The sequence below is a fragment of the Odocoileus virginianus genome, chromosome 33 (genome assembly GCF_023699985.2).
Source record: "Odocoileus virginianus isolate 20LAN1187 ecotype Illinois chromosome 33, Ovbor_1.2, whole genome shotgun sequence".
In the NCBI taxonomy this organism is placed as follows: domain Eukaryota; kingdom Metazoa; phylum Chordata; class Mammalia; order Artiodactyla; family Cervidae; genus Odocoileus; species Odocoileus virginianus.
The window spans coordinates 17,871,779-17,899,729 of NC_069706.1; the positions used below are offsets into that span (position 1 = coordinate 17,871,779).

Consider the following 27,951-nt stretch of genomic DNA (forward strand, 5'->3'; position numbering starts at 1 on the left):
TTAGTATAGGATGCTACTCATTCTCTTCTCTTTCCTCCTCAGATGATACATCCATATGTTATTGATACGTCATTGCTTTATGTCAGAGAGCAGGGCAGAAGATTTAAGCTCAAGTTCTTAGCTAAAGCTATTTTGGGGTGAGTTTGTTTGAATATTATAATATTATCCTGATAGGCTGCATATAAATTAGCATATTGTGTCTTACTTAAAGCATATTGCAAAAGTTCAGCCTCTCTTCGTTTCCTCTCTCTTAGTTTGTAAACATTATTAGGAATTCTGAGATCCTAACTTCAGAGGGAAGTATGACTCATAAATGAAAATACTTGTAGCTGAAGGTTGATGGATAGAACTGGACAGAGGGGCAGAAAAGTTACCCAAAACTTTGAAACAACATTCCTATATTGAATGTATCCTAATACGTATAAACACATGTATAATGATGTTCATTGTAGTGTGGTTCAAAATAGCCCCTAAATCTTCAGATATTCTACAAGACTAGTTAAGTAAATTATGGTTATCTGTATAACTAATGGTTTGTTATTGAATGTGATGATTATGTGCTAATAGTTCAGTTGCTCAGTCATGTCCGACTCTTTGTGACCCTATGGACTGCAGCACACCAGGCCTCCCTGTCCATCATGAGTTCCTAAGGCTTACTCAAACTCATGTCTATTGAGTTGGTGATGGCACCCAACCATCTCATCCTCTGTTGTCCCCTTCTCTTCCTGCCTTCAATCTTTCCCAGCATCAGGGTCTTTTCAAATGAGTTAGTTCTTTGCAGCAGGTGGCCAAAGTATTGGAATTTCACCTAGAGCATTACTCCTTCCAATAAATATTCAGGACTGATTTCCTTTAGGATGGATTGGTTGGAATGCCTTGCTGTCCAAGGGACTCTCAAGAATCTTCAACACCACAGTTCAAAAGCATCAATTCTTTGGTGCTCAGCTTTCTTTATAGTCCAACTCTCACATCCATACATGACTATTAGAAAAACCATAGCTTTGACTAGACGGACCTTTGTTGGCAAAGTAATGTCTCTGCTTCTTAATACACTGTCTGCGTTGGTCATAGCTTTTCTTCCAAGGAGCAGGCGTCTTTTAATTTCATGGTTGCAGTCACCGTCTGCAGTCATTTTGACTGTGACTGGTGATGGAAGTAAAGTCCAATGCTATCAAGAGCAATATCGCATAGGAAACTGGAATGTTAGGTCCATGAATCAAGGTAAATTCGAAGTGGTCAAACAGGAGATGGCAAGAGTGAACATCGACATTTTAGGAATCAAGTGAACTAAAATGGACTGGAATGGGTGAAGTTAACTCATATGACCATTATATCTACTACTGTGGGCAAGAATCCATGAGAAAAAATGGAGTAGCCATCATAGTCAACAAAAGAGTCTGAAATGCAGTACTTGGATGCAATTTCAAAAATGACAGAATGATCTCAGTTCATTTCCAAGGCAAACCATTCAATATCACAGTAATTAATCCCAAGTCTAGCCCTGACCAGTAATGCTGAAGAAGCTGAAGTTGAATGGTTCTATGAAGACCTATAAGACCTTCTAGAACTAACACCCAAAAAAGATATCCTTTTCATTAGAGGGGACTGGAATGCAAAAGTAGGAAGTCAAGAAATACCTGGAGTAAAGGCATATTTGGCCTTGGAATACAGAATGAAGCAGGGCAAAGGCTGATAAAGTTTGGCCAAGAGAATGCACTGCTCATAGCAAACACCCTCTTCCAACAACTCAAGAGAAGACTCTGCTCATGGACATCACCAATTGGTCAATACTGAAATCAGATTGATTATATTCTTTGCAGCTAAAGGAGAAGCTCTATACAGTCAGCAAAAACAAGACTGGAAGCTGACTGTGGCTCAGATCATGAACTCCTTACTGCAAAATTCAGACTTCAATTGAAGAAAGTAGGGAAAACCACTAGACCATTTAGGTATGACCTAAATCAAATCCCTTACGATTATACAGTGGAAGTGACAAATAGATTCAAGGGATTAGATCTGACAGAGTGCCTGAAGAACTGTGGCCAGAGGTTCTTGACATTGTATAGGAGGCAGTGATCAAAAGCATCCCCAAGAAAAAGAAATGAAAAAAGGCAGAATGGTTGTCTGAGGAGGCCTTATAAATAGCTATGAAAAGAAGAGAAGTGAAAGGCAAAGGAGAAAAGGAAAGATATACCCATCTGAATGCAGAGTTCCAAAGAATAGCAAGGAGAGATAAGAAAGCCTTCCTCAGTGATTAATGCAAACAAATAGAGGAAAACAATAGAATGAGAAAGACTAGAGATCTCTTCAAGAAAATTAGAGATACCAGGGGAAATTTTCATGCACAAATGGGCACAATAAAGGACAGAAATGGTATGGATCTCTCAGAAGCAGAAGATATTAAGAAGAGGTAGCAAGAATGCACTGAAGAACTATACAAAGAAGATCTTCATGACCCAGATAATCACGATGGTGTGATCACTCACCTAGAGCCAGACATCCTGGAATGCGAAGTCAAGTGGGCCTTAGGAAGCATCACTAGGAACAAAGCTAGTGGAGGTGATGGAATCCCAGTTGAGCTATTTCAAATCCTAAAAGATGATGCTGTGAAAGTGCTGCACTTAAGTCAATATGTCAGCAAATCTGGAAAACTCAGCAGTGGCCACAGGACTGGAAAAGGTCAGTTTTCATTCCAATCCCAAAGAAAGGCAATGCAAAAGAATGCTACTGCACAATTGTACTCATCTCACACACTAGCAAAGTAATGCTCAAAATTCTCCAAGCCAGGCTTCAACAGTACACGAACCATGAACTTCCAGACGTTCAAGCTGGTTTTAGAAAAGGCAGAGGAACCAAAGATCAAATTGCCAACATCCACCGGATCGTCAAAAATTAAATGAGTTCCAGAAAAACATCTACTTCTGCTTTATTGCCTATTCCAAAGCATTTGACTGTGTGGATCACAATAAACTGTGAAAAATTCTAAAAGAAATGGGAATACCAGACCATCTGACCTGCCTCCTGAGAAATATGTATGCAGGTCAAGAAGCAACAGTTAGAACTGGACATGGAACAACAGACTGATTCCAAATCGGGAAAGGAGTACATCAAGACTGTATATTGTCACCCTGCTTATTTAACTTATATGCAGAGTACATCATGAGAAATGCGGGACTGGATGAAGCACAAGCTGGAACAAGATTGCTGGGAGAAATATCAATAACCTCAGACGTGCAGATGACACCACACTTATGACGGAAAGTGAAGAAGAACTAAAGAGCCTCTTGATGAAAGAGGAGAGTAAAAAAGTTGGCTTAAAGCTCAACATTCAGAAAACTAAGATCTTGGCATCTGGTCCCATCACTTCATGGCAAATAGATGGGGAAATGGAAACACTGACAGACTTTATTTTTTTGCAATTTAAAATCACTGCAGATAGTGGCTCCACCCATGAAATGTGCAATAAGGGGATGTCTAAGATGTTACTGAGAAAAAACCTGGGGATTATTCTCCAATTTATAGGTTAATCTCCATAAAATGGAGATTCAGAAGAAGATTCAAAGATTTTGAGATATTGATATGCTGTAGATTAGATTTAGATATATCTATAGACAGAAGTATATGTATTTTTAAAAATTTCAAAAAATAATGAGACTTCTCTGGTGTTTCAGTGCTTCCAGTGGAGGGGGCACAGGCACTATCCTTGGTCAGGGAACTAAGACCCATATGCCACACAGTGCAGTCAAAAAATTTAAAAAAAAATAGAAAACTTTTAAGTAGATAATAGACATGCATGCATGCATGCAAAATTGCTTCAGTTGTGTCCAATTCTTTGTGACCCTGTGGACCATAGCCTACTTGGGTCCTCTATCCATGGCATTCTCCTGGCAAGAATACTGAAGTGAGTTGCCATGCCCTTTTCCAGGGGATCTTCCCAACCCAGGGTTTGAACCTATGTCAGTTAACTCTACCTGCATTGTCAGGAGGCTTCTTTACCACTAGCGCCACCTGGGAAGCCTGTATATTAGACACTTGTATACAAATAGAAAATTTCTGGAAGATAACTTTAAAACCACAGCTACATCTAAGAAATGAGACAAGGGATTGACTAGGGAGTGAACCAGAGACTTTTTATTAAATAGCCATTGATGATGTGCTTACTGTAGACAAAGCCATTCCTGATCATTCTGTATTCTCAGTACCTCTCAGATCTTGGCACTAAGGAATAAACGAATCTTGATTGTTGTGATTCAAATCTAATTACTGGGATGCTAAAATTTTACATGTAGCTAGAACTTTGGGGTAGTTGAAAGAATCTGTTATTAAAGATGCTCTCAGGACTTCCTGGCCTTTCAGTGGTTAAAACTCCATGCTTGCAATGTAGGGGGTGTGAGTTCAATCCCTGGTTGAGGAGTCCCACATGCCGCACCTCACAGCCACAGAATTAAAAAAAAAAAAAAAGAATGCTCCCAGGTACCTCAATTTTACCTTGACTTTCCAGGAAGGATATACAGTGTCCAGATAGGCTTGGTCATGATGCCACAGAAGATGCTAGAACAACCCTTGAATTGGCTCGGTATTTCCTCAAGTATGGCCCAAAGAAGGTTAGTATCAAGGTGAACATATATTTGAAATTAAGATGTGTATCACTAGCATAAATATAGTGGTTAAATGTCTCTGAAGTTAGACTTAACCTGTTTTTCAATAGGTGAAATGATATGTGTTATAGATGAAGTGATATATGTTATAGGTGAAATGATAAGTGATATCTAAGGCAATTTCTCTGAAGAACTTTCGTTTCTAGTTTTTAGTTTCTAGATCTGTGAAATGGGAACACACTTCTCTGGGATATTGGTGAGGGTAAATTAGATATTGTATAGTATAATGTTCTTAGCACAGTGCCATGAATATATTAAGCACCATAAAGTGGTATTAATCATTATAGCTGATAGAATTCCAGTGGTTAAGACTCTATGCTTCCATTGCAGGGGGCATGGGTTTTATCCCTGGTTAGGAACTAAAGATCCTGCATGCTACTTTTAAGTCACTGTAACTGATGTTAATAATTGTGATAATTATAAATATCTACATAGATTTTTGCTCTCTTGGGGTAGCACTGTTTCAACAGCAGTTGCCACTTGATTTCTAGGAAGAACTGCATATCACTTGAGTAAAATCTAAGGGAATCTGAATTAAGCATGGGCTTTAGTTAATAACACCCTGGAAAAGAATTTATAAAAGAGTGTATATGTGTAACTGATTCACTTTGGTATAAGTAGAAACTAACACAACATTGTAAATCAACTATACTCAAATAAAAATTAAAAAAAAATAACATCAATAATTGTGTCAAATATATAATACTAATCTAAGATATTAATAATAGTTGAAAATGGCAGTTGAATATGTTTGGGAACTCTATACTCTCTTTATAATTTTTCTGCAAATCTAAAATGATTCTGAGTAAGAAAACTTGTATTTCTTACACGAAAAGTCCCAAAGGGCTCTCACTTTATACAAAGAGAATAAACTAGAATATTTTTAATAATTTTGTATTAATATAATAAAGTCTTTTTTTCTTCATATTGCCATGAAAACCATTCTTTTATAATTTCAAAGGTTGCATGTTTACAGAGAAGTAAGTTTTAAGTGACTTTGGAATGAATGAATTGTCATTGCTTTTCACTTAGCCCTGCTTGATCCTTTCCCATATTCATGTCACATCGGCAGCTGGTAACAGATTGCCATTCTTGGCTAAGCAGCCAGAAGCAATCTGGTAAGTGCTGAACCCAGTCTAGGACTGTGGCATCAGCAAAGTTCACTGTCTACAGAAGCAAAGAACACCACTTGAATAGGTTTTTCAGGTTTGAGCATTTTGTTTGTTTTGTTTTTTAGCCTCATATACTTTCAGTTCAGTTCAGTCACTCAGTCATGTCTGACTCTTTGCGACCCCATGGACTGCAACACGCCAGGCCTCCCTGTCCATCACCGACTCCTGGAGTTTACTCAAACTTATGTCCATTGAGTCGGTGATGCCATCCAACCATCTCATCCTCTGTCATCCCCTTCTCCTCCTGCCTTCAATCTTTCCCAGCATCAGGGTCTTTTGAAATGTGTCAGTTCTTCACATCAGGTGGTCAGGGTATTGAAGTTTCACTTCAACATTAGTCCTTCCAATGAATATTCAGGACTGATTTCCTTTAGAATGGACTGGTTGGATCTCCTTGTATTCCAGGGGACTCTCCAAGAGTCTTCTCCAACACCACAGTTCAAAAGCATCAATTCTTCAGCACTCAGCTTGACTAGATGGACCTTTGTTGGCAAAGTAATGTCTCTGCTTTTTAATATGCTGTCTAGGTTGGTCACAGCTTTTCTCAGTCACCATCTGCAGTGATTTTGGAGCCCCCAAAAATAAAGTCTGCCACTTTTTCGCCATCTATTTGCCATCAAATACTTTACAAGATATTAAATGATTTTTTACCACTTTATTTTCCTTTAAGATTGCGGAACTAAATCTGGAGGCACTATCTAGTCACCAGGAAAGCCAAGAGCCAAAAAATAAAGCAGAATTAGTTCAGCAGCTAAACACAAGGTAATATTTTTCAGTTCTAAATATTTACAAAGATAAATGGAGTATCTGATTGCTTATTTAACAACAAAACCTGGCAATTTCTTTTCTCCTTTTGAGTCTATTGAAAATGTTTACCAATAATATGAGTAACATTCTTCCATTACAAAAACTATGGAGGGAAAACTACCATCTACTTCCTTGAATAGCATGTTTTTCTAATTTTCTGAATATATTGACTTGTCTTACACAAAAAGTGAGATTGAAATACATTGAACTAAGTAGCATGAGAGGAGATATAGACTAGTGAGTATTTTGATTAAAGGAGTCGGCTATAGGCTGATGTCTTGCCCAGATTGGGGAAAATACAAACAAAAAACAGATTCAGAAGGGGTTTGTCTCTGCAGCATAGTAAATATATCAGATCCTTAGAATCTAGCCTAAACTTTGATAAAGAGCTTTGAATATATTTTTTGTTTATCCTTCCTCTCCCTAAATTGAGAGCAGCAATGACAAATAAAATGTCTATAATGGTGGACATGTTCTGTATCTGTGCTATCCACATATGTGAACCTTTTAGTACATATGACTACTGCGATTAAGGGACTGAATTTTCATTTTATTTAATTTTAATTAAAATAACCACATGTTGCTAATTGCTACCATGTTAGACAGTGTAAGTATAAAGAAGTAACTCTTGGGTTAGGGAAAACTGTTATTCCTACCTTAACCTCTCCTTCTTTACAGTGTTTTAGAATGCCTGGACTCAGTGGGCCAGAAGCTCCTTTTCTTGACCCGGGAGGCAGATGCCAGTGCACTTTCTTCTTCCCAAAACTGTCAAACTATTAAGTGCCTTTCAAATAAAGAGGTGAGTGACCCACTGTGTCTCTGAAGGTTGTATTCACAGCAGAGGCTAATGTAACCCTTCGTAACCTATGCCAGTATCGAGCTGTTTTTCATCAACAACCTTGTGTACCATTAGCCAGTCTTGCTTCTGTCTCAAATTTTGTATGAAGCACTTTTAGTCTTAGTTACCCAATAGGAGCAGAACTGTCAGCTGCCAGTGTCTTTTTCCAGATTCCAGCAGGCCCGTGGCTTTGGCCTTTGAATTTCTGTCTCTCATGACATTGGTAATTTCGTTTTGGGTTTCCTTATAATTACATTCAGGTTATGCAGACTATATTTTTTAGCCAGATCATACATAAGTAATATGTCCTTCTCCAGGTACCACATCAAGAGGCATATTTGTCCATCTTTCCCTCTCTTGTTTTTATTTTGATGATCTTAACAAGATGTTGTCTGCTTTCTCTGTTAAAGAGTTACTGCTTTTTCCCCTTACTTCAAATAAGTACTATGTGAGGATATACTTTAAGTAAAGCAGATACCCTGCTTTTCATCAAAATCCCCTCCTGCTCTTATATTTAGCAAAAACTGGTGATTCTTAGCTGAACCAATTTTACTGTGATTGTTGTACAAGGAGGAGTTTCCAACTCTGTATACTTCCTCCATATTTACTAGTTGTTACTCAGCATTCTATGAGCAAGAGTCCTCCCATTACCTTATTTATTTGTTCATTCATTCATTAATTTCATGTGGCCCTGTTTTATTTCAGTATGCTCAGTTGTGTCTGATTCTTAGTGACCCGTTGGACTCTAGCCGACCAGGCTCCTCTGTCTGGAATTTTCCAGGCAAGAATACTGGAGTGGGTTCCAATTTCCTACTCCAGGGGATCTTCCGGACCCAGGGATTGAATTCACATCTCTTGCGCCTCCTGCACTGGCAGTCAGATTCATTACCACTGCAGCTTCTGGGAAACCCTATTGATGTCTGTACATTTATGCAGAATAACTACTGTGCAGCCAAAACGGGCATTTCATTTCTGGACAATTTGAACTTTTTTTTAATATGAAACTTAAATATTAGTAGGTATCCTCCTCAGAGGATATTTTATTACTCTGGTTAGGACTCTCAATACTGTGTTGAATGGAGGTGGCAGGAGCAGGCATCCTTGTTCCTGATCTTAGAGAAAAAGTCTTTAGTCTTTCACCTTTGAGTATGATGTTATCTGTGGGCTTTTCATATATGGCCTTTATTGTGTTGGGGAAGTTTCTTCCTATTTTTAGTTTTTTATTGTTTTTATGAACTAGTGTCGAATCTTGTTAAATGCTTATTCTGCAGTTGAATGATCATATGGTTTTGTCTTCATTCTGTTAATGTGGTATATTACATGGAATTGTTTTCATACACTGAAACATCTTTGCATTCCAGGAATAAATTTCACTGGGTCATGGTGTCTAATGCTTTCAATGTGTTGTTGAATTCAGTTTGCTAATAACATTTTGCTGTCTAAAGTAATCATTGGATTGGAAGGATTGTTTCCATTTTGTTGTTTTCGGTATCTTTTACAGCTTTTGTCCCTCTTGTCTTTTCTACTGTCTTCCTTTGAGTTTCATTGATTGTATGTATGTGTGGGTGTGTAGAAACAGACTTTGATACCCTTCTCATTTCCTTTTGAGTATGTTCTGTAGATATTTTCTTTGTAGTCATATTGCAGTTACCTTAAAGTTAAAACATTGTATTTTAAACTGATAACAACTTAATTGCATACAAAAATTCTACTCCTGTAAGCTCCACACCACTCAACTTTATGTTACTGATATCACAAATTGCATTTTTATATATTATATACATATTAACGATCTCAGATATGTGGATGATACAACTCGAATGGGAGAAAGTCAAGAGGAACTAAAGAGCCTCTTGATGAGGGTGAAGAGGAGAGTGAAGAAGCCAGCTTAAAACTCAGTATTAAAAAAACTTAAGACCATGGCATGTGGTCCCATCATTTCATGGCAAATAGAAGAGGAAAAGATGGAAGCAGTGACAGATTTCCTCTTCTTAGGCTCTAAAATCACTGCGGATGGTGACTGCAGCCTTGAAATTAGAAGGCAATTGCTTCTTGTCAGTAAAGCTGTATCAAACCTAGTTGTTCAGTGGCTCAGTCATGTGCGACTCCTTGCAACCACATGCACTGTACCATGCCAGGCTTCCCTGTCCATCACCATCTCTGGGAGCTTGCTCAAACTCATGTCCATTGAGTTGGTGATGCCATCCAATCATCTCATCCTCTGTCGTCCCCTTCTCCTGCCTTCATCCTTTCCCAGCATCCAGGTCTTTTCCAGTGAGTCAGCTCTTCTCATCAGGTGGCCAGAGTATTGGAGCTTTAGCTCCAGTCCTCCCAATGAATATTCAGGACTGATTTCCTTTAGAATGGACTGGTTGAATCTCTTGCAGTCCAAGGGACTCTCAAGGGTCTTCTCCAACACCACAGTTCAAAAGCATCAGTTCTTCAGCGCTCAGCTTTCTTTATGGTCCAACTCTCACATCCGTACATGACTGCTGGAAAAATCATAGCTTTGACTAGATGGACCTTTTTGGCAAAATAATGTCTCTGCTTTTTAATGTGCTGTCTAGGTTTGTCATAGGTTTTCTTCCAAGGAGCAAGCGTCTTTTAATTTCATGGCTGCAGTCACCATCTGCAGTGATTTTGGAGTCGAAGAAAAGTCTGTTACTGTTTCCATTGTTCCCCATTTATTTGCCATAAAATTTTTCACTCTCCTCTTTCACTTTCATCAAGAAGCTCTTTGGTTCCTCTTCGCTTCCTGCCATAAGGGTCATGCCATCTGCTATCTTAGGTTATTGATATTTCTCCTGGCAATCTTGATTTGACCTTGAGCTTCATCTACCCTGGCATTTTGCATGATGTACTCTATGTGTAAGTAAATAAACAGGGGGACAGTATACAGCCTTGATGTACTCCTTTCCCAATTTGGAACCAGTCCGTTGTTCCATATCAGAACAACAATTAACATAGGCATGTAGTTATTTTTTCCATGGTTTTGTCAATTTAAGTTCTGGATAATTAAAAGTGAATTTATGCACCAAAATTACATCAATACAGTGTATTGTGTGTGTGTGTTCATGTATTTATCTTAATTGGAATACTTTCATGTTGTTGTCTGGTATCGTTTCATCTTAGGGACCCCCCCCCCCCTTTAGCATTTCTCACAAGAGCAAGCCTAGAGATGATAAACTTCCTCAAGTGTTTTTTGTTTTTGTTTTTTTTAACCTTGATTTTTTAAGCATAGTTTTGCTGAATATAGTTTTCTTGGTTGATGAGGTTTGTTTGTTTGTTTTTTAGCTCTTTGAATTTTTCACTCTCTTCTGATTTGCAAGGTTTCTGTAAAGAAATCCACTGATAATCTTATGACAGCTTCCTTGTATGTGATGAATTGCTTTTCTCTTGCTGCTCTCAAGATTCTCTCTTTAATTTTGTCTTTTAACAAATTTGATTGTAATGTATCTTTGTGTTGGTCTCTTTGGATTTATCCTGCTTGGAGTCCTTTCAGTTGATTGAATTTGTATGTTCTTTCCTTTGCTCAGATATGGGGGTTTTTCAGCTATTATTTCTTCAGATAAGCTCTGTATCCCTTTTTCTCTTCTTCTGGGATGCCTGTATTTTTGCATATTAGTCCTCTAGATGATGTTCCATAGCCTCTTAGACTCTATTTGCTTTTCTTTATTCTTTTTGCTCTAACTTAATGATTTCAAAGATATATTTTCAAGTTTGCCTAATCAAGTCTGATGTTGAAACCCTTTAGTGAATTTTACAGTTCACTTAATGTATTTTTCAGCTCCAGAGTTTGTTTAGTTCTTTTTTATATAGTTGTTGTCTCTTTAATGAAATTCTCATTTTGTTCCTGATTTCATTAGTTGTCTATCTTTGTTCTCTTTTTAGTTCATTCTGTATTTCTTTAGGTACGGTACCTCTCCCATTGTTAGAGTCTGGCACTGTGGAAAGGAAAGCTTTCACTGATCAGCTCAGCCTGAGGTTTCAGGACCTCTCAAACCTATTTTGAGGATGTGTTGTCACTGAGCTCGTACAGGTGCTTTTAGTTGTCTCATACTCCCTGAGCAGCTTGTCCCTGTTTCCTTTCAGAACTTGTAATCTGTTGCTCCTCCTGATATCTGCCTTTGGAACTGTAGCTCTAATGTGCAGTGATTACAAGTTCATTATTAAGCTGTGATTGCATCTGTTTTCAGTGGCTTCCAAACAAGGCTGCCAGTCTTATCAGTGCTTTGAGTCAAATGAGACAGAAACTGGTCTCTCAGGCAATGCCCAGTCTAACCATGACATTGAATGCATGGTCCACTCTTGTTTCTGACCAGAGGGAAGATCCCCAGTATGGGAAGTTTCCTCCATGTTGAGCTCTTCTAGGTCAGATAGTGCAGGCCTAGACTGGTATACAAAACTGCATATTTTCCTTTTCCTATTGCTGGGATCCCTTGTTGTTGTTGTTGTGTCTGGGTGCTGTAGTTCTCCACTGGTCTCTTACATTCTTGCAAAGATATTTTGGCCTACATAGTATTAAAGTGGTATGTGTGGGAAACTGAGGGCCTAAAGCTTCCTTGTACTCTTATCTTGCTGATGTCATGTTCTCTTTTTTCTTTTTTTAAAGTGTTGATGATTTTTTGAGAAAGATGTGCTAGGAAGAGTAAATTTATAATGCTCTTGGGAGGGATTAGTATTTATCTTTTCCTATCTTTTCTTTCTCTTTTTTCCTTAATTTCTGTCCTGATTTCTTTCTTTTTTTCCTTCACTGCAGTGGCTCCAATAGGGTATTGCCTCTTCTCTATATATCTGATTTTTCCCCAGAAACACTGCTTCTCTGAGGCTGTTAAGTCTCTTCTTTGTAGTCAAGGGCTTGAACCTTCAAAGTTGTGACCTGTGTTCATTGTTTTGGCATTTAGTTGTACTTTTTTCTGGGACTTATTTTGTTTGTTTCACCAAAGTCTTCTGTGCCCCTTGGTTCCCTGACCCCCAAAGTCTCTTGTACCTCTTCTCCCTCTTTATTCAAAAGCCTGCAAAAGTGTGGGGTGATGGTAGCTCTGTTGGAATTTAACTTGTTTCTTTACTTAGAGGTAATTTGAAGGTTGTAATAGTCTGCTTCTTAGTAATGCTAAAGATCTGGGTCATATGTGATTCTGTTCTTTTTACTGATTAGATGGTTTTTTACAAGGCTGTGTGGTTATCACCATTTTTTCCCCAGATCTTGAAGTCAGTCTCATATTGCTTTTTAATATGGGTAAAAAGACAACCATTGTTTATATTACTGTGGCTCACCTCCACAAGCCACAATAGACTACTAGATTCCTGCCTCATCCAGGCTGTGTGTGCTGTTTTCTACAGGTTCTTGAGCAGGCTAGAGTGGAAATCCCCCTGTTTCCCTTTAGCATCGTGCAGTTCTCTCTTGAACCCTTTTCACCCAGCCTCACTGAGGAGATGAAAAAAAGGGTAAGTGAATGGGTTCTACTAGATGATTTATTTAATGACATTATAATCTCCTCCAATTAAGGAAAGTAATACATACTTATATTAAGTTTACTATATATTTCTCTAAATTTTTTCTATAGGTAAATTGCCATTTACATTTTTATGATGGAAATCAGACTATATATTCTATTTTGCAACTTTATTTTTTCACTTAACACTGTATCTTATACATCTGTTCATAACACTGTATAATCTTTGTGCTGCATAGTTTTCTGTTGTAGGACATACCTATTGTTTTCAGCATTTGGATTTGATAAATTTTTGCTATTCCAAATAATGATCCCATGAAATCCCTGTATACAAATACTTGTACATTTGACAGGCTCTTTGTGTTGAGAAATTCCTTGAAAGGATTTGAAATCCTTGAAAGGATTTCAACTTATGATTTCTTTAGATTTGACTTGATTCTCTTTCCACATCCATCTCCTCACTGTATTCTGTTGTTTTTCTTGTAGATAAAGATCAAGTGGACAGAGATGTCAACTGTCTATGCTGGGCCATTTAACAAAAATTGTAACCTCAGGGCTCTGAAGAGGCTATTTAAGAGTTTTGGTCCAGTCCGGTCAATGACTTTTGTTCTTGAAACACATCAGGTAATGAGACAAGAAAACTTAGATTTTTGACCTTCTAATCTATTGTGGTAAATTCAGATGCCTTTTAGGGTCATTCAGATATTAGTGATTTGACCTTGATTGTCACCAACTGGAATGTGAGACATACTCTGTTTCATGGGAACAGTGTTGACCCACAAGAATGTGTGCCCAGTACTGACAAGATCTGATTTTTCTGAGAATCAAGAAATCTGCCAGTACTCATATTGCCTCCAATTAATCTTAACTATCATGTAGGCCAGACAAAAATTGTATCTACTGGTTTAATGTACCTTAATGTACCTCAGCTTTAAATGATAAAATTAAAAAGAGCAGTAGCTTCCATGTGTTGGAAGTCTGTAGGGCTTAAAATCCAAAGTATGCTCATAACTGGGTTAAGATTCTGGAGGAACACAACCTCTTTTTTTTGTTGCTATTAGCTCTCTAATCTCTTGGAGTTAAGGTTTGTTTATTAGTTTGTTGTATGTGTGAGTGCATGTTCAGTCACTCCAGTTGTGTCTGACTCTCTGTGACCATATGGACTGTAGCCCACCAGGCTCCTCAGTCCATGGGATTCTCCACTCAGGAATACTGGAATGGATTGCCCTGCCCTCCTTCAGGGGATGTTCCCGACTCGGGGATCAAATCCACATCTCTTGTATCTCCTGCATTGCAGGCAGATTCTTTACTGCTGAACCACTGGGGAAAAAACTGATAGTTTAATTACTTTTACTTTTTAAGAAATAATATTATACATGGTTTTTAAAACTCCTACTTTTTTAGAAGGACGTAATGAGCAAGCCTCCATCTTCATGGTCATAGAAGAAGTTGAATAAAGACTAAAGTTGTTATATGAAGCAATAATAACATTATAAGCACAGTACATAGAGACAGAAAGCCATGAAAAGAATTGAAAATAAAAACTTAGAATATCTGTAGAATGATATACAATAACTGGTAACAATGAGGGCCTCCAGGGAGAGAGGAACTAGGTGATTGGAAACAGGTTAGGGGAAGAATGTTCACTATAAATTTTTAGTACCTTTATAATTTTGACACAGGCAACTGTTATCTGGTGCAATAAACTATTACATGTAATAGCTATTCAACATAACATTATAATAACTATTAAGTTTTAAAATGAAACTATTAAAAGGAAGCAAAAATTAAAGTCTCCATAGTGATCTAAGTGCAGAATCCTAGGTGTTTAAAATGTTCTTTCCACAAATATTTTATGTTTATGTTTATATTTTATTTTATGTTTAAAATGTTCTTTCCTACACCTAAAAATAGAAATAAAAAGATCATCCCTGGGAAGATAGACTGAGGGATGGAAAGGGTATGTCAAGGGACTGTAACTCGTTCCTATAAGTCTTGTCTTTTTTTTTTCTTTCTTTATGCATAATACACATACAATTTGCCTTTTTAACCATTTTAAAATATAGTCCAGTGTTATTTAAGTACATTGTCTCCAGAACTTCTTCATCTGTACCCATTAAATAGTAACTCCCCAGTCCCCTTTCCCCGAGTCCTGTTAAATACTATCATATATCCTATCTTATAAATTTGACTACTCTATGTTATCATGTAAGTGGAATCCTACAATATTTGTCCTTTTGTGTCTGGCTTGTTTCACTTAGCATAATATTTTCAGAGTTTCACCCATGATGTAGTATATAGCAGAGTTCTTTTCAAGGCTGAATTATATTCCATTATGATTATACCACATTTTGTTTATCCATTCATCCATTGATGAATATTTGCATTGTTTCCACCTTTTAGCCATTCTGAATAGTGCTACTATGAAATGAGCACAGATATAAAAGTATCTAAGTCCCTGTTTTCAGTTCTTTTGGGTATATACACTAAAATAGAAATTCTGGGTTAAATGATAATTCTATTTCATTTTTTGAGGCACTGCCATACTGTTTTCTATAGAAGATGCACCATTTTACATTTGCACTGCAGTGCCAAGGGTTTCAGCTTCTCCATATTCCAGCTGACACTTGGTGTTTGTTTTTTTGGGGGGTGGAGGGGTGGGAACCCCTTGTGGGATCTTAGTTCCCTGACCAGGGATTGAACTTGTGCCCCCAGCATTGGAAGCACAGAATCCTAACCACTAGACCACAAGGGAATTCCCCAACACTTGGTTATTTTTGTTGTTTTTGGTTTGGGGGGCATTTTTTCTTTTGATCCATCTTAATGGGTGTGAAGTAATATCTTGTGGTTTTTCTTGACTTCCATCTCCCTAATGATTATAGTGATGTTGAGTACCTCCATATGTTTATTAGCCATTTGTATATCTTTGGAGAAATGCCTCTCCAAGTCCTTTGCCTATTTTTTAATTGGGTTGTTTGATGTTTTTGTTGTTGAGTCTTAGTAGTTCTTTATATATTTTATTTTTTAAATGCTTATTTATTTGACTGTGCCAGGTCTTACTTGCAGTTTGATCTTTTTTGGGACATGCAGACTTTTTAGTTGCAGCATATGGGATCTGGTTCCCTGACCAGGGATCAAACCCAGCTCCCTTGCATTGGGAGCATGGAGTCTTAGCCACTGGACCACCAGGGAAGTCCCCTATATATTTTGACTCCTTCAGTAGATATGTGATTTGCAAATATTTTCTCCCATTCTTTCTGTTGGCTTTTGACATTGTTGATAGTTCTTCCTTGAGGCACATTTTAATTTTGATTAAGTTCTCTCTCTCCTTTTTTTATTTTGTTGCCTGTGTCTTTGGTGTCATGTTCAAGAAATCATTGTCAAATTCAGTAAAATGAAGCTTTTCTATGGGAGCACTTTAATCTCTATGATGATGTTTTGGCTCAGACTATCACATTGATTTAGCTATTCTGGTTAATCAAATGGAAAAGAAGTAAATTTGAAGATACAAATCCAGTGGAAGAACTTAACCTCCAGAAGTTTGTGGGAAAGCTGCTTATTTAAAAAACTAAGCTAATAAGACAAATGGGAATTTCTGCCTGTGACTTACAGTGATAACTTTAGTGATTAATAATAAATAATATGAAAAGCAATTTGGGCAGTAAATAATTTTGTTACTTACCCCATAGCACCCAGAGAGAGAAGGGCTTCAATTTTAAGTGACAAACTTAAGGTCTGAGAAACCAGGTCCTGCATGTGGTGATTCTACTTAAAATGACAGTTTGTGATCACTGTCTAGCCCAGCACAGCAGGGACATCCATTCTGGTGACTTTGGCCACTGTAGTTTAGGAGGACTCTATTCCCAGCCCCTTCTCTGGCAGTTTGAGCTTGCAAAGCCAAAGTAAGAAAATCTTGGTGTTCCTGCAGCCACATCTCTGTATACAATATGAAGTCCTGGAAGCTGCCCAGCTAGCCATAGAGTCTTTGGATGACATCCTGGTAGAGGGTTCCTGCATCAAGGTAAGGTCAAGAAAAAGCATAAAGTAGTACCCTTCACTCAACCCTGTATTTTCCATATCCGTATTTACTCAACCTTATATTTACAGTGCTGTAAGACAAAACAGCTTAGATAAGCATCCTTCAGAAGCTTAAATATGAGACTTTGTTATGGAAAGTCTTCATCCAAGCCTGGTATTCTTATAGTGGTGACCAGGCACATGATAACTTTCATTTTTGTCAAAATCAACCTGGGCTGCATTGGCATCTTCCTTGTACTCTTTATCACTACTTAGATCCAAATGGTTTGTTTGTTTTATGGTTTCCCTTTAGCTTTCAGGGGAATCAATGGTATCTTGATGTTTCTTATATAATTAGACAGAATTTCATTGGTGTAGAAGGCAGAGAACTGATTTCCATTGCAGGTGATGGAGTGAGAAGGAAAGGGAAGAGAGTATTATTTACACAAAAATATTTAAATTTTGTATTTATTTATCTATTATGTAAGTTTCTACCATAGTCCTCTGGGGCAGTTATCATTAGCCTCTGTATATAGATAAGGAAACTGAAAAATTAAGTTACTTGCTAGTATGTAACAGGCCTGGGGATTGAAGTAGTGACTTAGCACTAATGCCATGTTTCCTTGGTTAGGTGCAGAGGCCTGTGACAGAACTCACCCTTGATTGTGACACCCTTGTGAATGAGCTGGAACAAGATTCTGAGAACCGAGGTACTATATACCTGTCTGGAGTGAGTGAAACCTTCAAAGAACACCTGTTGCAACAGTCTAGCCTCTTCCTGGGCCTGAAAGCTGTGATCTTGCCTAAAGATCTTAAAAGTGGAAAGCAGAAAAGATATTGTTTCTTGAGTAAGTCTATGCCACCAAATATAGCCTTGGGGAAGGAGATTACAGATGGTGATAACATGAGGTCAGAGAAAGGAAGTGTTCACCAAATAGGCTCTCCTGGGCTGGATCAGGTCAGCATCTCCTGATTTTGTCCTTCTTCCTTGGCTCTGGGTGAGCTCCAACTTGGATGGTGATCAGTTTTGTTTTTGGTTGTTTTTTTTTTTTTTGGGGGGTCCTTAATAACAGAACAGAGTATTCTTGTTTTCAGGATTCAAAACATTTAGCAGTGCCCAGAGAGCCCTCAGCATTCTCACGGGCAAGGACTGGAAGCTGAAAGGCAGGCATGCCCTAACCCCCAGGCACCTCCATGCCTGGCTCAGGGGCTTACCTCACGAATCAAGGCTACCAGGGGTTCGTGTCATACCTCCCCCTTTGGAGCAGGAGGCCTTGCAGGTGAGTGAGTTAATGTATCCTGGGGCTTGAGGGGAAAGGTAGCTAGATACTTTAGTTTGCTTGGTCTTGGTGTTGGCCTTCTGATGTTTATGGAAATTAGTCATGAGAGTCCTGGCACTAGTCTTCACTCTCCAGCTTCTTCCAGCCCTGGACACACCTTTCTTTCTCCAAGATATCTCATACTTTGTCTCCTCCAAACTTGCTAAAATCAAGTTTTCTAGGTGGCTCTCCAAGGCATTTTGAGGGGGTGATACAGGAAGTTGGAGAGCTGGACAAGTCTTAAGTGATCTAAGGTTTCCTGTAGTGTATACACCAAGATGATTTTTGGTGGTCATAGGTGGACCTCTTTTTTCACTTTTTTTAAGTTATGAACTTTTCCCCCTAACATTTATTTAAGGTAACAACCACCACATTGAACCTATGATTTCATGGATAGTATTATTTTAAAAGTGAAAGTGAAGTCCCTCAGTCATGTCCAACTCTTTGCGACCCAATGGTATGTAGCCTGCCAGGCTCCTGTATCCATGGGATTTTCCATGCAAGAATACTGGAGTGGGTTGCCATTTCCTTATCTCGGGGATCTTCCTGACCCAGGGATTGAACCTGTGTCTCCTGCATTGCAGGCAGACTCTACCATCTGAGCCACCAGGGATCCCTAGTATTACTTAGATGAAGCTAAGGAAGAAATTGATTCATTTTAAGGAAAACCATTAGGGAATATCCAACAGAAGGGTGAAGATAGGAGGTGAGTGGCTTCAGTTTGTGAACCCTGCCCTAGTCTCATGTCCCACATTTAGCAGATGAGAAATAGAGATGAGAGCTAGTGAATGACTTGCCCAGGTTACAAATATACTTAATAGAAGAGGCCAGGCTAGAGCTCTCCTTAGTGATTTGGTTCCCCTAACTCAGGGCCCTGGAATATCCATCTGGAGGAATGGACAGCAGCTGTCCTAAACTGACTTGAAAGCCTGGGGATGCTGGGATGGACTGGGAACTCTGCAGTATAGATTCTGGCTTCACACTGAGGATTTGAACAGAGCCTTTCCTGGGATCCTGAGGAGGAATGTTGCCATCTGTCCAAAAGTGAGCAGTGGGTACCCTGGCTGAGTGTCTATATCTGGCTTTGATCCTAGATGCTGAAGGTGGACCACCCAAAGATAGCTGCCTGGCACTGGGGCCGGAAGATAGGAAAGCTCTACCACAACCTGTGCTCAGGCACCCTCTGCCTGATCTTGCTGCCAGGAACCAAGAGGTAAGAATTGAAGGGTTGTTCCTTCATGATTCTGACCTCTGGACTTAAAGCTTTTCTTGGAGAAAGGCCTTTTGTTAATATCCAGGCACGTAAATGAAGACTGAAATGAATCATCTCTTTAACTCTCACAGTTCTAAGAGATAGGTTATTGTATTCCCATTTTACATGTATTTGCTCTTCTATAACTACACTTTGTGGTCCCTCAAGGAGATGGCTTATCCTGGTTTAAAGGCAGAGTTCTTAGATCCTGCAGCCTCTCTAGAACAAGAAGCACTTGAGTAAAAATGGTCAAGAAGTTCTAGGCAAGGCATAGGCTCAGATGTGACCAGAGCCTACCTTTCCCACATATAAGGAATGTGTTCCTGTCTTCCCTACCCTCTTCCCCTTTACCAGTTCTGTTAACTTTTAAGAGATAGGGCCTGTTTTGTTGATCCTAAGCCTGAGGAATAGTGGAGCAGGACTCTGGGTCTAGTCCCAGCTGTACCACTTAACTTTTCTGACAAGTAGTGGCCAAGCCACCTTCCCATTATGAATCTGTTTCCCTTTGGTAAGATGAGGGATTTAGAATAAATCAGTAATTTTCAAATACTTTAAACTATGAAAGTGAAAGTGTTAATAGCTCAGTCATGTCTGACTCTTTGCAACCCCATGGACTGTAGCCCACCAGGCTCCATGGAATTGCCCAGGCAAGGATACTGGAGTGGGCTGCCATTCCCTTCTCAAGGGGATCTTCCTGACCTGGGAGCAAACCCGGGTCTCCTGCATTCCAAGCAGATTCTTTACCACTGAGCCACCAGGGATCAGTTCTTTAAACTATAAAACCCTTTATTAAAGAGAAAAATTTTGATGTTAAATCTTTACTGAGGCATAAAGCTATGAGAAGTTCTGAAATGGGTGAGTAGGTATATGAATGAATATGTGTATTGGGGGAGGAGGGAAAGAAGGCAGTGGCTCTTTTGAAATAGGCAGTTAAAACTCACTGGATTGTATTATTTCTAATGAGTCCCTTAAAATTTTGACATTCTAGGATTATTTCATAGGCCCAGGGTTCCAGGTGGTGAAACATGAATGCCTCAGGCCTTGAATCCTGGATCAGAAGTTAATTTCCTGTCATAAAATTCTTATAACATGTATTAGGGCTACTAGTAAAACGGTACCTGCTGGGGAGCTTATGAGAATTACTATCTCTGAGAAACAGAAATAATTACTAGGTGTTTACAGCAAAAAAAAGTTCTTCCCTGGTGGCTCAGAGGTTAAAGCATCTGCCTCCAATGCGAGAGACCCTGGGTTCAGTCCCTGGGTCAGGAAAATCCCCTGGAGAAGGAAATGGCAACCCACTCCAGTATTCATGCCTGGAGAATCCCATGGATGGAGGAGCCTGGTAGGCTACAGGCCATGGGGTCGCAAAGAGTTGGACAGGACTGATTGACTTCACTTTTACTTTCACTTTTTCACAGCTAAAAAAAACAAAACAAAAAAACACTTGGACTGATACACTTTAAACAGGCTTATAGGTAGACTTAAGAGTAAGAGGTTAAAAAGTGACCCAAAATTGCCAAAGAAGATAAAAAAAGCTTTTTGGTTAACAGTGTGGTCTCTAAAGGAAGCAAACTTGAACTTGCCTGGACAAAACTTCTCAGAGCCAGTGCTATGGAGGTTGAGGTAAAATAGGCAGGTCTTCATGTACCAAGTGGAATACTTAGCTTGTAGTTCCCCATCGTGTGGGTAAACTAAGCCAAGGGATGGTCAAAGCTTTCTTCTAGAAGTGGTTGGGATGTTCTCTGGGGATGAGGGCTTAGAGGTGGCAACACTGGGTCAAGAAGCAAAAAGGCTTAAGTTCTGACTGAGGCAAAGGTCCCAAAGGCATGTTTGACAAGTTAGAAGAAAACTGGAAACAGCAAATCCTGTAGTAACAAAACCTGATGTTAGTCCTTTGTTTCAAAAGTTACACTCTCATTTCTGTAGTCATAATGATCTGTAGCCAGCAGCAGGAGCATGTTATTTCCCCAAGCTATAAGACTGCTGTGTGACTAACTTCTTTTGGCCTCTTCTGTGCAGTGTCTCTATGATGCCAACATATAACATTTGGGAAACAGTAAAAGTGGCTCAGGAAGGAGTAGCAAGGAGAATAGAAAGTTTTCCCTCATGCTGGGAGCTTGACTCAGCTCTTAATAATTGCTGTAATTCATCAAACCCTTAATAAATGTCAAGTAATGCTAAGTGTTTTATATGCAGTTTTGGTTAAGGTTATTGAATCTCCATTTTAATAAGATGAGGAAAAGGCTCATCAAGTTACGCAACTTGCCTAAGGTCACACAGCTAGTAAGTGCACAATTAATACTTGAATTATGAAGTGTGAACTGTTACTTGCTCAGTCATGTCTGACTCTTTGTGACCCCATGAACTGTAGCCCACCAGGCTCCTCTGTCTATGGAATTCTCCAAGTAAGATTACTGGAGTGGGTTGCCATTCCGTTCTCCAGGGAATCTTCCCGACCCAGGGATTGAACTCAGGTCTCCTGCATTGCAGGCGGATTCTCTACTGTATTTGAATTATGATTGTCTCTAATTCCAGAGCCACTCTCCAGCACTCAGAACTCCAGTTCTCCATACCCAACAGGCCTGTGGCTTGTTAGCTTAAGTTCAGACATCAGGTGGAGACAGATTGTGTGTTTGTCTTTGCTCATTTCTGCCTCCTCTGCCTTGGAGAGCACTTCAGCCCTCTCACCCAATTCCATGAGTATTCACTGTGAGGTCGTAGGAAACTAAAATATATCAGGTGACTCCTAAATTCTAAGCAATGTGCTAGGTGTTTCACAATATAATTAAAAGTTAACATAAAGTTTTTAAACAGTGCCTGACATGCGATAGGTGCTACAGAAGTATTTTTAGCAAAACAACATTCTAACAGCAGTTTAAAAGGATTCTGATGACAGACTGTTGTTATCTACAGCAGTACCTACTCAAGGTACATAAGCTGTTTGGGAGGAGTAAATGAGGACACATAAAGTTCACTGCTTGACTTGCAGTAAGTGCTCCCCATCTACATTAATATGTTAGCTGTTACAGTCTACAGTCCTTCCCAAAGCCCTTCGAGATAGTAATTTAAATATTTAATAGTTCTTTATTGTTGAAGAAACTGAGTTTGAGATCATTCACCCTTAGTTGAGAAGTGCCTCACATCTGTTAAGTGGCAGAGCGGTGATTTGATTCTGGGCATCAGGGACTAGTCAGTATTCTTTCCATTGAACTATTTTCAGCAGGCAGCTTTCCAAAGGCTGTCTACCTACCTGGCCCTCACCCCCATGGCACATACACATACCAAAAAACCCCTTTCTCCTTTACCTTACTTTTTGTCAACAGGGTTGAATGAATAGCTAACTGTCTTTACTCATCCTCCATTACAGCACTCATGGATCACTCTCTGGCCTAGGACTGATGGGAATAAAAGATGAAGAGGAAAGCACCACTCCAAACACGTGTTTGTGAGTCTGCCCACACTTTCCAGGTGTCAATTCTTAATCCCTTGTGGGCAATGGCAGAAAATGTCGTCAGGCTGCCAGACCTCTCTATATAGCAGACAGTTTGTGGAAATATTGTATTCATTTGAGTCTAGTCCATTTATATGGCATGTACAAATTTTCAATAAATACCTAAAGCTCAAACCTCATCTTAGAGTGAGGGAAGGATACCAGTGTGTACTTTCTTTGGTGTCAGTGGGTTTGTATACAAGTATTCTAGCAGGTGCTCATTTCATGTAGCACTCCGATTAAACAGTATATTGTATATAAGTAAGGAAACCAGGAAGAGAAAACCCAGACAGTATGTAGTCTTGTCAAAGTTGTAACATCTCTGAAGCAATTTCTGTAAGGCAAACTACTTTCTATTGAATGACTGTTATAAAATTGAAAGAAAAAGGCTGACTGAAAATCTGGCAGGTCCACAGAGGAAAATAGAAGACTCTTAGCTTTTAACCAACCCAGGAAATCCTCTTTCAGTTCAATTTTTAGGAACACTTCCTTCCAGAGTAACTGCAGTGTTACCCTTTACCAGTAGGTGCCTCCAATACCAGCTGTCCTAACTTAGAAGCTTCAATTTCAGTTAAAAAAAAACCTTTGCTTTTTTAAAAATTAACTTTCAAATTATCAACATTCTGTGTTGGAAAGGACATGGGCACAGGCACACACAGTTCCAAAACTGATAGAGATACTAGCTGCCCTACTGAAAAGATGAACTAATCTGTCAAGCAGTATGTATCATTCCAAAAAACTTTGTAAATTGCTCCCTACCCTGGGACCCAGCAGTTCTACTCCTAGAGTATTATCCTACAGTAACAAGATAGTTTCTCAAAAACATGTATGGAGGAGATGGTATGGGGTTATTTGGTGGAATTCTATTCTTTAAAAATTATGTGTGTGTAAATAAAATCTAGTGAAAGATCTACAAGCAGCAGCAGTAGACCATCTCTGGATCCAGACTACCTGACTCTGAATTCCAGCTTTCCTACTTTTAGTTGTGTGAACCTGAATAAATTATTTAACACCTCTCTGCTGGGTACGTAAGAGTGGTATACATCTTACAGGATTGTTGTGAAGATGAGATTATGCATTCAGAGTATATCATAGGTTGTATAATGCATGGAGGGTTACAGAATAGTCTGTATAGTTGAGTAGAAAAAAAGATATGCACAGGCTTGGAACAAAACCTGGAAGGCTATATGGCAAAATATGAAGAGTTTTTATCTCTGGCTGGTGGGATGGGCAGATTCAATTTACCAGATGCTTTTCTGAAAGTAGGCTGGTTTGTTTTTTTAAATCAGCACATATTTGTTTCATAATCAGAAAAAAATAATTTACTTAAAATTAACTCTCAAGATTGGGCATTTGAGTCTGTGTTTAATCCTTTAAATGCAACTTCCACAAGATCTGGAAGTTGGGAACCAGAAGCCAGAACTGAAGAGCTGCTTGATTTTGGATTGAGATACTACCATTTGAAGTTCCCTTGTAAATTCCCTAGGTGGACTGCTGACCTCAGCTGCAAGGCCTTGAGAACATCTTGAAACAGTGTTGCTGGATTCTTTCCTACTGCAGAACTCCAAAGCTGTGGGAGTTTAGCTGCTGTTTACCTCTTGAGACTCCAGTTCTGAGACACAAAATAAATGTCTGCCTGAAGGTTGGCACTTCAGCTCTGCTGCTGGGCCAGTTACTTAACCTTGTTTGAGCCCATTCCCACAGCTCTGTAAAATGAGGATGTATCTACTTTTAAGGATATGAATATTCAAAGATTCAGTTTGTGAAAAATGACTGAGTAGTGGAATGTGTTATGAATTAGTTTCCCTCTCTGAGCCTCAGTTTCCTCCTTTAAAATTTTTTTTCATTTTGGCCACAGCACACAGCTTGCCAGTTCCCTAAACAGGGTTGACCAGGGATTGAACCCAGGATACAGCAGTGAAAGTGTGGAATCTTAACCATTAGACCACCAGGGAACTCTCTAGGTTTCATTTTAAAGATGGCAACATAAATTACCTACTTCATAAGGTAGTTATGAGAATTAAATTGGGAAAGCCTACATTTTGTTGAGGATCATCTTTGAACTGCAGACTCAGAGTAGATCAAGGCTCCCTGTGCCAAGAGCACTCCCTTTGTTCCTGGGGACAGCCAAGGCTATTCCTTTTTCTCGTGGGTGGGGTGAAGTTTTCCCTTGGGCCCCCAACTCTAGAACTCTGCAGAGATAGGCCCAGACCATAAAGTCTCTTGAGGCTCCAGTCTGCACACATTGTTCTTTCTGATGCTCCCACCTTTTGGAAGCCAAAGCTGCCAACTTGGCCTCTTGCAAAACACATTCCATTCATAAGTGCGTTTGTGCATTTTTCCTCCCACACCCTTCTAGGCAGCCACTGAGCTGCCAAGGCAGCTGCTAGAGAAGCAACTTCTCATTTGGGGGAAAAAAGCAACTTGAAGGATTTTCACAGAATACTTGGTTTAGGCTTTGAAGGTACTACTCCCAAACTTCCTAGCCTCCTCACCCATAATGGGGTTGTTTAGTAAAACACTCAGCCATGTTATTTTCATTTCCTTTTGTCCCCCTTTTTGTAAATTCTCTTCTCTATTATAAAGGAAACCCATTGATGGAAACTTGAAAAATCCAGAAAAGTTAAAATCTTACCTAATCCCACCAGAGTCAGTAACTACCACAATTTTATAATCTTCTATCATACATTTTACACTATTCAAAAGCAGTTTTTAATAGCTGCCTAATATTCCAACATGTTGATGTGTGCCATAATTTCTAAACCAGTCCCAAGTTGTCCCCAAATGATGCTGCCAATCATATCCTTGCACATCTTTGGCAGATAATTATTTCTGGAGGAAAAATTCCTAGAAGTGAATTTAATTGGGCTGAAGAGTATGAACCACTGAAGGTTTTTTTAATCCCAGAAAAGTTTTTACCTTGTTTGCTAGCATTTTTTCAAATCTTTGTCAATTTGATAGATTTAAAAGTTTTTCATTATAGGTTTAATTTAGGATTTAAAAATTAATTATTTGAATACCCTTTAGATTGTCATCTATTTTTTCCAGAAGCTTTTTGGCCAATTGTTTTTCTTTAGTTGTCCATATCCTTTGCCCATGTTTCTGTTGTCTTTTTCCATAATGAATTTTCCATTCTGTTTTTAAGTTCTCTTTACAAATGTGTTCATTTGTCAATTATTGCAAAAATGTTTCTAGTTTAAGTTTTAGAAGTCTGTTCTTGTCTATAATGATTTTTTTTCTATTTGCTTTTATGTGTAAAAAGTCTTGACTGATCCAGAGATAATTTAATATCCACTGATTATATTATGTATATTTTTTAAGTGACTTAATTTTTTACACATATACCTTTATTCCTCCTAGAACTTATTTCGGCATAGGTAACTTTTTTTAGATTTTATCCAATTACTATCTTTACTTACACAGTAAAGGAGGCTGCATTGTAGTCTGTGTATTCAAGAGCCTTGTCTGTGTCTTCTTCTGTCTTGTCTCACACTAGTACCATATTATTTTGTAGCTCTGCATTGTAATATACTCGAATTCTCAGCAGTAACACCACACATAAACATGGGCCCAGCATGGATTACAAAACATAGAGTTAGATGCTCTGCTGCTGACTGTATTGCTGCCATATTTCACTAACTTTCTCAGCATCCCACAAGGTAAGAGAATCAAAGAATATTACATAGGAAGAATGTTAAACCCACATAAGAGCCTTATAGCTTTCCTAAGAGAAGGCATCCTTGGAAGTCATAGCAAAGGAGGTGGGAGAGGTTAGGCTGGCTCCCTTGCCTTAACTTCCCAGGCAGAATAACCCTTTAGTGTCTAGGTCAAAATCCAGAGTTAGAGAATGACTTCCAAAGCTAACCCAGCCATGTACTTTGGCAGCTGGATTTGAGAGGAAGGAGGTGGCCAGTGCTGGGGTGACTACAGTACTCTGAACCCTCAGAACTACTTTCAGTATAACATTCCACATACTTATCTGGTAGTAGTGTTAGTTGCTTATCCCTCATCTAGTCAAAAATTGGTTTTTAGCCCTATAGCACCATGATGACACTTTGAATAAATGGCCCCATATTCTAAACAAGCACCCAAATCAGTAATCTTCACTTTATTATTTCCCATACCTCTATTTGTAAAGCCCTGGCTGGGCTCAGTAACTCAAAAAGCCAAAGACAAGCCCAAGAGCCAACTGGGAAAACAAGTACATATTTTTTAAGTGAGGAAAAAATCATCCCCTAGATTTCCTGATGGCTCAATGGTCAAGAATCCACCTGTCAATGCAGGAGATGCAGTTTCAATCCCTGGGTTGGGAAGATCCGCTGGAGAAGAAAATGGCAACCCATTCTAGTATTCTTGCCTCAGAAATCACGTGGACAGAGGGGCCTGGCAGGCTACAGTCCATGGGGTCGCAAAAGAGTCAGACACGACTTAGTGACTAAACAAGGTCTACCACAGTTAGACTTCTAGAATGCAAAAGCCAGAGGGAGCCATCAGGGACCATGTTACTTTAAGCCCACCACCCTCCCAATTTGGCATAGGGAAGTTGAGTCCCCAAGAGAGGCAGTGATTTTGAAAGGTCATATGTGACCATTCCAATCCTCCTGTTACCTGGATTCCCTGCATTACCTAACAGCCTTTGGAAACCTTAAACTTTTGTACCTTTGGTGCTTTATAAATCATGGATGTTCTTTTAAATCCTAACATTGATAGAAATAACAGTCTCTCTTGATTTTACAGATGACTAAAAGGAAACTCAGAATTTCACTAACTTGCCAAAGATCACAGAACAGTAGCACCTGACAGTTTTCAGCTTGCCTCCTTTCCCTTAGTCACTGCCAACCTAGTAGATATAGGAGCCAACTACTAAGAGAGTTCTAATTCACTTTTTATTCTTCATGGGAATCCACATCAGTTGATAAACTAAGACTGTTTAGGTAGTGGC

At 39.0% G+C, this 27,951-nt stretch overlaps 1 protein-coding gene across 4 annotated transcripts in view; it reads left to right on the forward strand.

Moving 5' to 3' along the window:
• REXO5 (RNA exonuclease 5) overlaps positions 1-23,170 on the forward strand; it is a 58,949-nt gene extending 35,779 nt beyond the window's left edge. For 2 of the 4 annotated variants that reach the window (XM_020873772.2, XM_020873771.2), the window contains exons 10-20: positions 43-137; positions 4,502-4,604; positions 6,501-6,592; positions 7,316-7,436; positions 12,819-12,923; positions 13,418-13,555; positions 16,860-16,952; positions 17,580-17,796; positions 18,044-18,228; positions 19,362-19,480; positions 22,887-23,170. In XM_020873772.2, the coding sequence (XP_020729431.2) occupies positions 43-137; positions 4,502-4,604; positions 6,501-6,592; positions 7,316-7,436; positions 12,819-12,923; positions 13,418-13,555; positions 16,860-16,952; positions 17,580-17,796; positions 18,044-18,228; positions 19,362-19,480; positions 22,887-22,968 (1,350 nt within the window). In that variant the 3' untranslated portion in view covers positions 22,969-23,170. The remainder of the gene's footprint in view (positions 1-42; positions 138-4,501; positions 4,605-6,500; positions 6,593-7,315; positions 7,437-12,818; positions 12,924-13,417; positions 13,556-16,859; positions 16,953-17,579; positions 17,797-18,043; positions 18,229-19,361; positions 19,481-22,886) is intronic. The other 2 variants (XM_020873774.2, XM_020873773.2) reach the window with 2 other exon arrangements.
• Positions 23,171-27,951: the final 4,781 nt, after the last annotated feature.